At 42.8% G+C, this 13007-nt stretch overlaps 2 protein-coding genes across 3 annotated transcripts; both read left to right on the plus strand.

The window, feature by feature from the left end:
- Window positions 1-963: 963 nt before the first annotated feature.
- On the plus strand, window positions 964-8568 carry LOC121625582 (NACHT, LRR and PYD domains-containing protein 12-like). 2 transcript variants are annotated; one of them, XM_041963715.1, is made up of 12 exons: window positions 964-1380; window positions 1481-1504; window positions 1644-2356; window positions 2597-3396; window positions 3529-3702; window positions 3896-4069; window positions 4170-4343; window positions 5343-5516; window positions 5723-5893; window positions 6089-6262; window positions 6449-6495; window positions 7748-8568. In XM_041963715.1, the coding sequence occupies exons 1-12, from the start codon at window positions 1110-1112 to the stop codon at window positions 8338-8340; spliced, it is 3489 nt and encodes a 1162-aa protein (XP_041819649.1). In that variant the 5' UTR covers window positions 964-1109; the 3' UTR covers window positions 8341-8568. The 2 variants fall into 2 exon arrangements, with proteins under 2 accessions (XP_041819649.1, XP_041819648.1); XM_041963714.1 differs by having other exon boundaries at window positions 1644-3396.
- Window positions 8372-12805, plus strand: LOC121625583 (angiopoietin-4-like). The gene is made up of 7 exons (XM_041963716.1): window positions 8372-9414; window positions 9612-9683; window positions 9834-9861; window positions 9979-10070; window positions 10361-10478; window positions 10859-11044; window positions 12074-12805. The coding sequence occupies exons 2-7, from the start codon at window positions 9618-9620 to the stop codon at window positions 12367-12369; spliced, it is 786 nt and encodes a 261-aa protein (XP_041819650.1). The 5' UTR covers window positions 8372-9414; window positions 9612-9617; the 3' UTR covers window positions 12370-12805.
- The last annotated feature ends 202 nt before the right edge of the window (window positions 12806-13007 follow it).

Consider the following 13007-nt stretch of genomic DNA (forward strand, 5'->3'; position numbering starts at 1 on the left):
TCAGCCAAGTTTTAAACATCAAACATTTTTAAGCATCAAAACTGTTGCATGATTTTTCACAAATTTACTGTAGATAGCTATGTAAAGATGGTTCTTACGTAAATCTTAATATGTCTTTGTAGCATTTTAGTATGCCCCCCCCACCTTCCTCAAAGAGCAATGCTGAAAAAACTGGCCCATGGCTGAACCCAGTCGCTGATCCTTGTTGTAGAGAAATACTATCTGATCCAACAGTCACTATTGTTTTTGTCTTAACTGCAAGCTTTTAATTGAAGTAGAGAATTATGTGCCACAAGTTGTGGGATTTTCCTTTCCCCCCCTCTGTGCAGCATTGATCATTTACTTTTATTGTAGATGTTTTATTGGCTGCCATTGTTGTAACCACAGTGCTTGTTAGTTGCCTTTCTGGATCTCTCATGATTCTTAATCTTATCTATGAAACCACTTCAAGGAGGTTTTAAGGAAGTACGTGTGTTAGTATTTATTGACTTAGCGCGGCTGACTGTAAGCACTGAGCTGTATGCACATACTATAAACTTTGTACATTGCCTGTTGCAGTATTTCTATACTAGCCCATCAAAAGTACTTCCTGCAGTGTCAGACTTCTGCATCTCATGGTGCAAGGACATTCTCATTCTTTCTATTTTGGTTACCAAAACAAGAACTTTTTTGTGGTCGTGACAGAAAGTGAAACTGTGTTGTAAAGGGAACTGCCCAGTGTCTCTTCTCCCATTCTTCACTATTCAGTTTTTCATTACTGCCCCCATACCCGCCTACCCCTCACTTGACTGGACTGGTTCAACTTGTTTCATCATGTATGGCATGTAAACAAATGCACATGTATCAAAAGCTGGTAAGAGGCAGAAACAAGGCATTTACTGTAAACCAGGGTTGTTCAGTATGCGCACTGACAGTGCTCTATATACTAACTGCATGCCAGTAAATCCTCAGTGAGATCAGCAGGAACTGAGGAGGGATTTGACGCGAGCCACGCCAGCCTACATCAGCTCAAAACGGAAACTGCTGCTTCATTTGAACCTTGCTTCTGCCAGAGGACGGACGGGGAATGACAGGACTGGTCGATCACATGACCAGCTCGGAGAACAGATATGGCTTGTGTCCCAGAGCTGCTCTTATCCACTTTGGAGGAGCTGGTTGATAAAGACCTGAGGACTTTCCAGTGGTTCCTGTACAGTAAAGTCCTCGAGGGAGTCCCTCATATTCCAAAGTCGCGGGTCGATGGGGTGGACAGGCTGGCCACCGTGGATCTTTTGGCGAACACTTATGGCTATGAGGGTGCTGTCATGGTCGCTGTGGATATACTGATGAGGATGAAACTCAAACTTCGGGCTGAAACACTAAAGAAGGAGTACGATGAAGGTAAGACTTGTTTAAAAAGTACAAACTTTTATTGTTTAAATTGTAAGACAAAATAGCATGGCCATTTAACAGTTATCTCTTCTCTTTGTTTCGTTATCAGGTTTAAGCACTCAGGTAGGCAAAGGTAAGATGATAAAGAGATACCCACCACACAGTCATGTTGACAAGTTCAAACCCATTTATCCATACACAGACATGTGAGTAGGGGTTGAACTGTACAAAATGGAAATGAAATGAAGGTTTTCTATTTATTCTCTGAACAGAAATTGACCACCATGCAATCAGAGAAAAACTGAAATCCACCCTGACGGAAAAGTACCAAAACATTTATGAGGGGAACGCAGATGAGGGAGATACCATCTACCTGAACAAGATCTACACAGAGCTGCACGTGATCGAAGGAGCCTGGGGAGGCTTCAGCGAGGAGCATGAGGTCAGACAGCAGAGGTCCAGCCATGTAACGACAGATGAAACCTCCATTAAAGCTAGCGACATTTTCCAACCCAAGCCTAACCAAGAGAAGCGAATCCGAACTGTGCTTACGCAGGGTATACCTGGAGTGGGTAAAACTGTCTGTGCACAGAAGTTTACCCTGAGCTGGGCGGAAGGAGAGGAAAATCAGGACATCACCTTCCTCTTCCCGCTTCCTTTCCGTGAACTGAATCCCAACATCGGCGAGAAGGACTACAGTCTGATGCAGCTGCTCCATCAGTTCTTCCCTGAGATGAAACCCCTTGAGACGCTGGGAACAGGATGCAAAGTCCTCTTCATCTTTGACGGCCTGGACGAGACCCTTCTCCCCTTGAACTTCAAACACAACAAGGTCTTGAGAGATGAGACGGAGCCAGCCCCTCTCGATGTTCTGATCACAAACCTCATCACAGGAGATCTGCTCGGCAACGGTCTCATCTGGATCACGTCCAGACCTGCAGCAGCCAGCCGGATCCCTCGAAAGCACATCCACCAGTGGACAGAGGTGAGGGGTTTTGCTAATGAACAGAAGGAGGAATACTTTAAGAGGCGTTTGCATGATGATAGCCTCGCCATTAGGGTCATCAACCATGTGAAGTCATCAAGAAGCCTGTTTATCATGTGTCAGATACCAGTTTTTTGCTGGATCACGGTCACTGTAATGAAGAAAATGTTACGCAACAATGTGACAGGAAGCATGCCCAACACCCTGACTGAGATGTACGCATATCTCCTTCTCTGCCAGACAGACCGGATGATAGAAGGGCACTACCCTATGGAAAGCAGCAATGTTGTTTTGAAGCTAGCAGAGCTGGCGTTCCGTCAACTGGAGAAAGGCAAATTGATCTTCTATGAGGCGGACTTAAACGAGTGCGGCATGGATGTCAAAGAGGCAACCGTCTACTCAGGAGTTTGCACAGAGGTCTTTGTGATGGAGGGCATAAGGAGGAGGGAAGTTTTTAGCTTTGTACATTTAACCATCCAGGAGTTTCTGGCTGCTGTGTATGTCCATCACTCCTACATGCAAAGAAAAGAAAATGTTCTTCTCGGACACCTGAAAAGGATGTATACAAGATGGCTGCCTAAGTGTGTGTCCAGTTTTCACAAGACTGCCATCGAAAAAGCCTTGGAGAGTAAAGACGGCCACTGGGACCTCTTCCTTCGCTTTCTACTGGGACTGTCGCTGAAGTCGAACCAGGAGCTCCTGGGTAGAATACTGCATTTGGAAGCAGAGGGAGAGGAAGATGTGGCAAAAACCATCCAGTTTATCAAAGAGAAGATCAAAGAGGAACCAGAAACCAAGATCAATCTGTTCCACTGCCTGAGCGAGCTAAAGGAGGAGTCTTTGGTGCAAGAGGTTCAGAGCTTTGTGAGTTCTGGGAGGCTTGCAACCAAGAAGCTGTCTCCGGTCCAGTGGTCAGCTCTCACATTTGAACTGATGACAACAGAGGCAACAGGGGAGGAGTTTGACTTGAAGAAGTACATAAGATCAGAAGAAGGGGTAGAGAAGCTGCTGACTGTCATCACTTCCTCTACACGTGCCCTGTGAGTTCACCCATAAGATAACAGCATTCCTCTTGCATGTTGGCTTTAGTTGCCATGGAAGCTGCAAACAAATTAAATTTTAGTTCAATGTAGCAGCTATTCTACAAAATCTGTTATTTGTCATTTTTCCAGGCTTGATAACTGCAAGCTGACTGAGAACTGCTGTGAAGTCTTAGCCTCTGCGCTGAGCTCGACCTCTTCTCACCTGACAGAGCTGGACCTGAGCGACAACAACCTGAAGGATTCAGGGGTGAAGTTGCTTTCCGTTGGATTTGGGAGTCCACATTGTAAACTAAAGAGTTTAAGGTCTGTAACAATTCCTAACGGCCTTTTAGAAACCAAAAACTGCCCAATGCAACCCTGTCAATGGCTGCAACTACAACTTGTGGTTTGCTGCTGTTTGCTTTCATTACTGCTAATGAATTACATACAATCCACTTGCTATTTCGGTTGGCATTAAAACCATTGTCTATTCTTTATTCTTACTGTCATTTTTTAGATTACATAAGTGCAAACTGGCAGGCGATTGCTGTGAAGCACTGGCTGTTGCTCTCAGCACAGAGTCTACCCAGCTCAAGGAACTGGACCTGAGTGCTAATGACTTGCAGGAAGCAGGACTAAAGGCTCTGTGTGTGGGACTGCGCAGCCCCCACTGTAAACTGGAAACAGTGAGGTTAGACCTTCTTCTTGCTGAGAAACTTAAATCACTGTCTTGCACTTGTATTTAGTCACAACTGATATATTGAAGAAAAAAAAGCTTGCTTTTTTTACAGGTTGAATCAGTGCAAGCTCAAAGAGAGCTGCTGTACCGATTTGGCAACAGCTTTGAGTTCAGGCACATCTCACCTGAAAACTCTTGACCTGAGCAACAACAGCCTGAAGGATAATGGTGTATCCCTGCTTACTGCTGGACTGAAGAGTCCACACTGTAGACTGGAAAGACTAAGGTCAGTGCAAGCCTCTGAAATAAAATTCAATAAATTTCGCCTTTTTTTTATCTTCACGAACTCTGGAGAAAACAACCTACCTCATCCTAACCTTTAGCTTTGCCAGTTTGCTCTTCAGCTAGTTAGTTAGTTAGTTAGTTTTGCTGAATTTGCTGAAAACAGCTAACTGCTGCAAACATGAATAATGAGAGTGGCAAAACAGAACCATACAATAAAAGTGCAGATCATGAAATCAAAGTAATCTGCTAAAAAGGCAACACATTGTCTGTAGGATTGTCACTATGAGCAAACCCTTTTAAATTATAGTCATTTGATGTGATATTAATTTAAAAAATACTGATTGACGCAGCTGCACCATTTATGTCTTTATATTAACAGTGGAGAAAATAACTACATGTATTGTAAAAGGGGTTGCTCATATGGACAAACCAAAAAGACTCATCCAACACTTTTCAGGTCGATGGTTTAGTCAGCCTCATCTCCAGATGCAGCTGTATTCAGCTGTAAAAGTCTGTTACAACCATGATACATATACCCAGCACCAAATGATGGGCAGGCAAAGTTAGCAACTAGCGGGTGAACATAGTGGAGCGTTATGCTGACAAAGAGATTGATGTATGAGTTAGTGGAGAACAAGCAGTGCTAAAAAGAGAATTAATATTGGATTTACATTCTGCACGTAAACAGAAACACAACTCCAAACGACTGCTAATGTTCTGTGATAAATGGATAAATAGTCAACTGTTTGCTAACATGTTTGTCATATCAGCTTTAAAAGATTATGTCAGTGTTGTGTTTAGAGCTTAATTTGCAGCCCCGAGTGGTAAAAATAATAAATTAATGTGGATTTAATTACCTAATTGAAAATATGTAAATTGGAATATTTAACATAATAATTACAAAGTTTTTACCGCTAATGTGAAGCCATGTGTGGAGCCTTTCTTGGTCATGTGTTTATCGTCACCATGCCTTCATTTGAAATGTTCTTCCATCTGTCAGGCTCAGCTGGTGTGGCCTTACACAGAAATGCTGCAGTCACATTGGTTCAGCTCTCAGCTCTGACTTCGCACGCCTCAGAGAGCTGGACCTCAGTGGAAACAAGCTGCAGGGTCCAGATACACACCTGCTGTGTGATGGCCTGAGAAGTCCACACTGTAAACTAGAGATATTCAGGTCAGGTCACACAGGTTCTACTGACACAACAAACAATGTAGAGTTTTGTCAGTGTAATGACTTCTACATGCGCTTGTTTTCAAGGAACAGGCATTTTCTATAAAATAAACATCACTTCAACTCTTGTAAGGTTAAGGTCATTTTAAACTTTGAGTACCACATTTTAATATAGCATGTAACTGACTAGAACATGTCATCACCTGCAGGTTAAATGAGTGCCAACTCCAGGCATGCTGTGCTGATCTGGCCTCAGTCCTCAGCTCTAACACCTCTCACCTGAAGGAGCTTGATCTGAGCGAGAACGACCTGCAGGACTCAGAAGTGAAACTGCTCTCTGCTGGACTGGCAAGTACGGACTGCAAACTAGAGATGTTAAGGTAAGATGGCTTTATATTCAAAGTGACATAATCTTAACTTGAAATCAAGTACTAGTTATGCAAAAATAAAACTCATTTCTGCACGATAAAGACAGAAACATGTAAAACAATTTTAAAGATTTTTATCAAATATGTCTTGGGAAAAGACAAGCATTGTGTTTTTGGATGAACTGTGAATACCCTGCCTCTGCACAGGCTGTCGTTCTGCGGAATCACTCAGGAAGGCTGTGCTCATTTGGCGTTGGCGCTGACCTCCAACCCTTCTTACCTGAGGCAGCTGGACCTCAGCTTCAACTACCTGCAGGACTCTGGAGTGAAGCTGATCTCTCGTCACTGGAACGACCCACTCTGTAAACTGGAAAAATTAAGGTAAAAATGTGTCCTTGGTGGTTCTTGGTGGTTTATTTAATTTAGTAGCTCCTGGGTTTAAATCACTCCCAGTACAATTTCTTCTCTAGTATCAATGATACAACTGACCAAAAAGTATGTAAAGTATTATTTACATAATGTATCTATTAATGATTAATTTTTGTATACATACCCTCTTCTCTACAGCGTGGAATATAATGCAGCGTGCTTCTTGAAATCAACACTGAAAGACTGTAAGTGACTGTAACCTCTATTCTACTTTTTTCTTTCACTTTTAATTTAACCAAACAGCAACAATCTGTGGGCAGACAGGTTTCTGGCAGCAGAAGGGTTTGGATCACGCTCTGTACCTGCAGTGTCACAACTTTCTGCCTGTTTGTACAACAGATGGTAAGATGGTCCAACAGAGAACTTGATGTGGGCAGGCAAGTAGCGCGAACAACTGATCCTCAGGAGGAGGAAGCAGATGACCACCCTGAGGCAGATGCAAAACACACAGGGTTAAGCAGATGCTAATGCTAACCGCTAACTGCTAAGAAGAACAGACGAAATGGGGGCGCTTTCGACATGCTCAAAGAATTTCAATCATCTGATAAACACGAAAAGAGTAACGAGCAAATGGATGTGGCACAAGACACTGCTAACAAACAAGCTAGTCAAGCTGAAAATCCCATCACCCACTGGCTAATTGGCTGAACAAGCTGAATGAAGAACAAAAATAGACACACACATCCTGTGTCTTTCTATGCTGAAAATTTTGCTTTATTGAAGTGATTGTCACAGCTGCGCATCGCTCGTATGAAGGGGGAACATGGACAATGTCAAAGTCAGGAGTTACGAGCAAAGTTGCAGCCCACTGAATTTTTCTGGGGGCTGCTCTTTGATGGATCAGAACAAAAACCGAGTCTGTTGAATGGACTCGTGAAGCTCTTCCATGCTGAGAAGGGGCTGCTGTCAATGTCCCCTTAGACCAGTATAGCATGTGAGAAGGGATTCTCAGATCTCATCATCAGAAATCCACTTTTTGCCTTGACAGAGTGGGAGAAAAAGGGGTCAATGAGGGCACCCAATTCATTTTAGTTAATATGGCCTTGGACCTTATGAAGGTTATGGGTAAGACCTTATATTAAGGTATGCATATTCATCTTGAACTCGTTGCTGATTAGCATGCGTGTTAATACCTTATTCTGCAAGACCATATTCTATTCAGCTCCTAGGCCATTAACTAAGAGTTTTCCCTGAATAAACCTCCTAATTACTACCTATTGATAGTAACTGAGGAAGTTGTTGTACATGAATTATGATCCTAATTACCCTAACCCTTAATAACCCTAGCACCCAACCCCCAGAGTAAGGCATTTCTTAGTGTTTTATAATCACTAATAAAGAGTGACGATGTTACTAATATGTACAGTATGTTGATAGGCAACTAGTTAATGTACACCTCAGTGAAAAGTGTGACCTGGATGTTTATGTTTTGTACAGATGCATGTGCGCTGACGTTGGACACAAACACAGCTGCCAAGTCTCTCTTCCTGCACGACAGTGGACAGCAGGTGACGTGGGTCAGGGAGCGACAGCAGCACCCAGATCACCCCGACAGGTTTGAGAGTGTCTCCCAGGTGCTGTGTCTACAAGGCCTCACCCAGCGGCACTACTGGGAGGTGGAGTGGCGTGGACGCTGGGTGGATATCGCCGTGGCTTTGAGGGGGATCCGTCGGAGGGCGAGCTCTCACATCTGTGGGTTTGGCTACACAGATCAGTCCTGGAGTCTGTACTGCTCCGAGGATCACTACAGCGCTCAGCACGACCACCAGTCTGTGGAAATACCAGCACCTGCATCTGGCTCCCACAGGGTCGCAGTCTACCTGGACTGGCCAGGTGGCACCCTGTCCTTCTACAGCGTTTCCTCTGGGACCCTCAGTCACCTTCACACTTTCTATAGCACCTTCACTGAGCCTGTGTACCCTGGGTTTGGGATGGAGGAGGATGACTGCTCTGTAACTATTTGCACAGTGGAGGATTTGCAACAATTCACGTCTCGGTCAGCCAGTGCAGAACAAATTGAGGAATTTTGAGTGCAGACTGATTTGGAAACATAATTTAAATGGTGTTTTTTTGGCTCTCAGAGGGTGGCAGCAAAGCTGGTGAAGAATTTATGATGAACTGGAAGAAAGGGACTTCATAATTGTCATCGAGGCTGTCTAACTCATGGATTTCAAGCTTACTATGCAGTTCTTAAAATCAAACCTGTTTTGTTGGTGATTTTTTTGTGGCATCTTTCAATAAATCTTTTTTGTCAAACAGCAAACTGTCAACCACATATAATCTTCCCACCTGGAAAAAAAAGGAACAAATTAAAACACAGTGACTCATACTTTCCGAATCAAAAATCTAATTTCCTAATTATCACAGTGTAGCCAAACTAGCAGCTCTGTCAAGGCTGTACTCAGGCACAGTGGCACTTTTGCAATTAAATATGAATAAACATGAAGACATGGATGCTGCAAAAAAATCATGAATTTATGTCAATGTGAAAACCCTTTTTTTTATTCAAAAGTAAACTTTCATGCTATCATGTTCATTAGATTAGCAGGTTAGCATATGATAATTGTGGCTCACTTGAGGCTGATGTGGAACACAAATGTCTGTATCAGGATTTATGGCAACTCGCCCAATACTTGTCAAGATATGTCACCCAAAACCACAAATGTCGACCCCAATATAGCACTCGAGGAAAAGTCATTATCATCTGCACATCATAGATGTCTGTGCAAAACTGGTGCCAAAGAGCCAAGCAGGTGAAGAGATATGTCAGTGAAAAATGTGCGGCATCAGGTCTCAAAAACACAGTTTCTTTGAGTCAGACCTGGAATGTTGTTCGCTTTGAGAGGTGGAGCCAGACGGGAAACGTCAGAAAAGCAAGCCTGTGTACGCAGATTCAAACACAGCAGTGTTAAAAATGGTACGGTTGTGAAAGTTGTGAGACATACTTTGTAAATCGTGCAAGTTACTTCAGAGGAATATGGGAAGTCAGATGACTGGGGGTGTGTTGTTCAGGCAGTATTTATAGTTAAGTGCAGTGTGGTAGTTCAAGGTGTGGCCTCTGTTGTGGAGATCGAGCTGAGATACAAGGTTCATCCAAAACGTTGGTAAGTGGAGAAATACATTACTGGATTTTTACTGTGGTATTTGAGTCTTCTTAAAGTAAATGTCTCTCATTTTTCAGAGTGAACAACACTGCAGTGCCTGTTTAGTGTAGATCAAAAGACTACATTTCTTTAGAAAACATGTTCAAGTACATTAATATTATCTATTAAACGGTTCACATTTTAACTCTGAAAATCAGGTCAAAATGAAGAGTCTGGTTGGCTGTTGTGGGCTTATCTTGGCATTTCTTTTGAGCTGCACAGAACAGATGGTAAGCATAAAAACTACACTAACCTCTCTCAAATGTGTCCCCCCTCATTTTCTTTAATATGCCCCATACAAGAACATGTCTGCTGTCTATATATTTGATATGTCCAGAATGCCACATCTCATTTTAAAACTGTGTCTGTGGTATTGCTAGGAACAACAGACAACAGTTCTTTCTCAAGGTAAGTAAAATTACAAGTATTGCTTATGATATTCTTACAATTTCCTGTAATGTACAAACTCTGGACAGTACAAAGCACTACATGTTGGTTGTTTTCCTCTCGCCATGCAAACCTCAGGAACAGACTGCACGCAGATCAAGGCTCTCTCACCACGAGCGTCCAATGGGGTCTATCTCATCAAGCCTCCAGGAGTCAAGACCCCGTTGAAGGTATCATAAAAGACCCTAAACCTGGCATGTAATGTACAAGCTGATTCTAGCAGCTTATGCAACTTAAGCTTAAATGCAGTGCTGTTTTGCAGTGTTTTACTTAAATCATATGCATAACTGAAATCAACAGCCCAAAGCTATGACATGACAGATTTTGGGGGGAAAAACTGCATGCCACTTGTTTGTTTCTAATGTAACACTTTCCAAAGACGTGCAGATGTGTCTCAGTCTTAAGGTTGCGCGTGAGCTGCTGGTCTTCTTAACACGTGTTTACTGCACTAACTGCTCAGGTATACTGTGAGATGCGACCAGATGGAGGCTGGATGGTGTTCCAGAGACGCAGTGGAGAGGCGCTCTCCTTCAACAGGAAATGGGCAGCATACAAAAATGGTTTTGGAGACCTGACACGTAAGTACTTGTTCACTGCTGTGTGTGTCAGGACTTGTTGACAGTTATTATGACAGAGACTGCAAAGCTGGTGGTGTTTGTGTGGCTGAACTGGATTTGTGATGACTGAGGCATGTCTGACTAAACATGCAGTGAATATAATTATCCCAGAAAGGTCTTTGTTAAATACAAAATAAGAGCACGTACAGGATATGGGATTCCATTAACCATGAAGGTGAAACATTTTTTAAATAGCGACCTAAAAGCCCTCCATCCTGCAGCAATGACGGTGTTACAGCTGTTACTGTACAGGACCAAACACTTTGAGAAGTAGAAGGAATTTATTTATTTCTGTTAATTGGTCAGAAAAACATAAAAGCTTTCCCCGCCGATTCCCCCAGAGGACCACTGGCTTGGCCTGAAGAAGGTTCACTCTCTTACCAAGAACAAGACCAAGAAGTGGACCATGAGGGTCGACCTGTGGGACCACGAAGGCGGAACCGCTTTCGCCGAGTACAGAAACTTCAGGCTGAGCAACGAGAAAGCAGCTTTCAAACTGCATGTCGGGAAATACAAAGGAAACTCAGGTAATGCTTTTCTAATGGCTGATTTTTTATTACAGTATATGAACCCATTTATTTCATTTTTTCCTTTACTTCCTGTTTTTATTTCTGCTTTATCAGTTTCATTAATGTAAATTAAAGGTGTTCAGTGAAGATTTGGAAACTACTTAAAAAGGTGGCTCATTACTTTTTACTTTTATCAGGCCCCAGTAATACTGTTAGTGCTAATAACTCTAAAGATATTTCCCAGGAAACATGTTGCTTCAATTACATTTGATCTGGTAATTTAAAGGACCCAAAAATGCCACATTCACACAGAGAGAACAGGACACCAGAGAAAGTCAGTAGTTTAAATGAATCTTCAACGAATGTGCAAATCACAGAACTTGGAGATCTCAGAGAAGGAGCAGCCAGAGGAGTGTCCAATCCCATCCCTGCAGACAGGGCAAGGCACGAAAGGTGGGGGTTAGGCACCTGAGCGCAAAAAACACACATGAGTCAGGAAGGCAGGGAGAAGACATAGATCCACCAAAGTCCTGAGGATATTTTCAGACATCGGTCGTTACCACACAGATGAACTGACGAATACTGGCTGAGGCACCTGTGCTTACGTAAATACTGCGGCAGCAGGTGAGTCGTCGCTGCTCGATGGAGAGCAGCTTTGCTCGGGAGGAGAGGGCCACGCCCTGCAGTGTAGTACATTCAAACATGACAGACAGGAGACAGAAGGAAGGGGAGAGATAAAGACATAATGGGGAAGCTGCCAGATGTTCAGTAGCTTATGGTGGCTAACGTTAGCTAATGTTGGCTAACTGCTATACCTGTTTAACTGACATCACTGTGTAAACTAACTGACTGTATAACTCCAACTTGCACTACATTTAAGAATGTCACAGATTTTAATGTCAAATGTAAAACAAGAGGATGTTTGAAAATGAATGTGCCACAAGCCTGCAGCACGGTGGCCACTGTTCAGCAACAGGTACTTTTTAAAGGCACCTTCTGAATTCTAAACTCCAGACTTCCTTAAATGGTTTCCAACTTTGTCCAAAGGCGATGCCATCCGCGGTGCCTATCCAGGCATTGACCAGAACGGCTTTGGCTTCAGCACCGTGGACCGTGACAATGACGGCTGCCCCTGTGTCTTTGGTGACATTCTTGAAACGGCATGCACCTCTTCAGAAGGCGGCGGTTGGTGGTACAGCCGCTGCGGCTCAGCCAGTCTGAATGGCGACTGGCATCCCGCTGATGACAACATTGGTTGGGCTTCAGGCCTCCACTGGCATACCTGGAAAGGACCTGCGCCTTACTCTGTCAAGGCCACCAGAATGATGATTAAGTCCGTGTGAGAGGACCTAACCTGTACTTATGTTTATAATGGCTTCTTCTGTAGCTCACAGAGACCGGTATTGCATTTCAACACATATTGCATATTCCACATTTCTTAATGCAAACCTGTTTTCTTTATTTAATTGTATTTGTTTCATTTTGTTTTAGACGCTGGTTGTACAGTTCGTAGAGTTTCACATTTCCTTTGGAGATCAATTCTTTATACTTCAGAAATTTATGATGGTATAGGTATAGAATCAGTGCTATCAGCATCATCTGTGAAAGCAATAGTCTGTCCACAATGTTTATTATTATTATGTTTACAACAATTGTACTGGACTTTACATGTATCAACCTCATCCTCACCAGCTGTTTGAATGTAGAAACCTTGTCATTAGAAGTGTAAGAAATGATGATGCAATGGCTAGTTTACCTGCTATCTGCTAATAAAAGCAACCAAAGAAAATATAAATGTGGTCATTATTTTTAACCTTTTTAGCGCCTTATTTTGGGGGACATTGATAAAATTTAATTAGAAATTCAGCTGCTTATAATATTCAAATCTTTATGTAAATGTTTATTTGCTTTCATTTGTGGCCAGCAGACGAATGTTGTTTATGTACATAGTAAAACGCCACAGCGAGTGCAACAAGCATTA

This window comes from Chelmon rostratus, chromosome 22 (assembly GCF_017976325.1).
Source record: "Chelmon rostratus isolate fCheRos1 chromosome 22, fCheRos1.pri, whole genome shotgun sequence".
NCBI classification, from domain to species: Eukaryota; Metazoa; Chordata; class Actinopteri; order Chaetodontiformes; family Chaetodontidae; genus Chelmon; species Chelmon rostratus.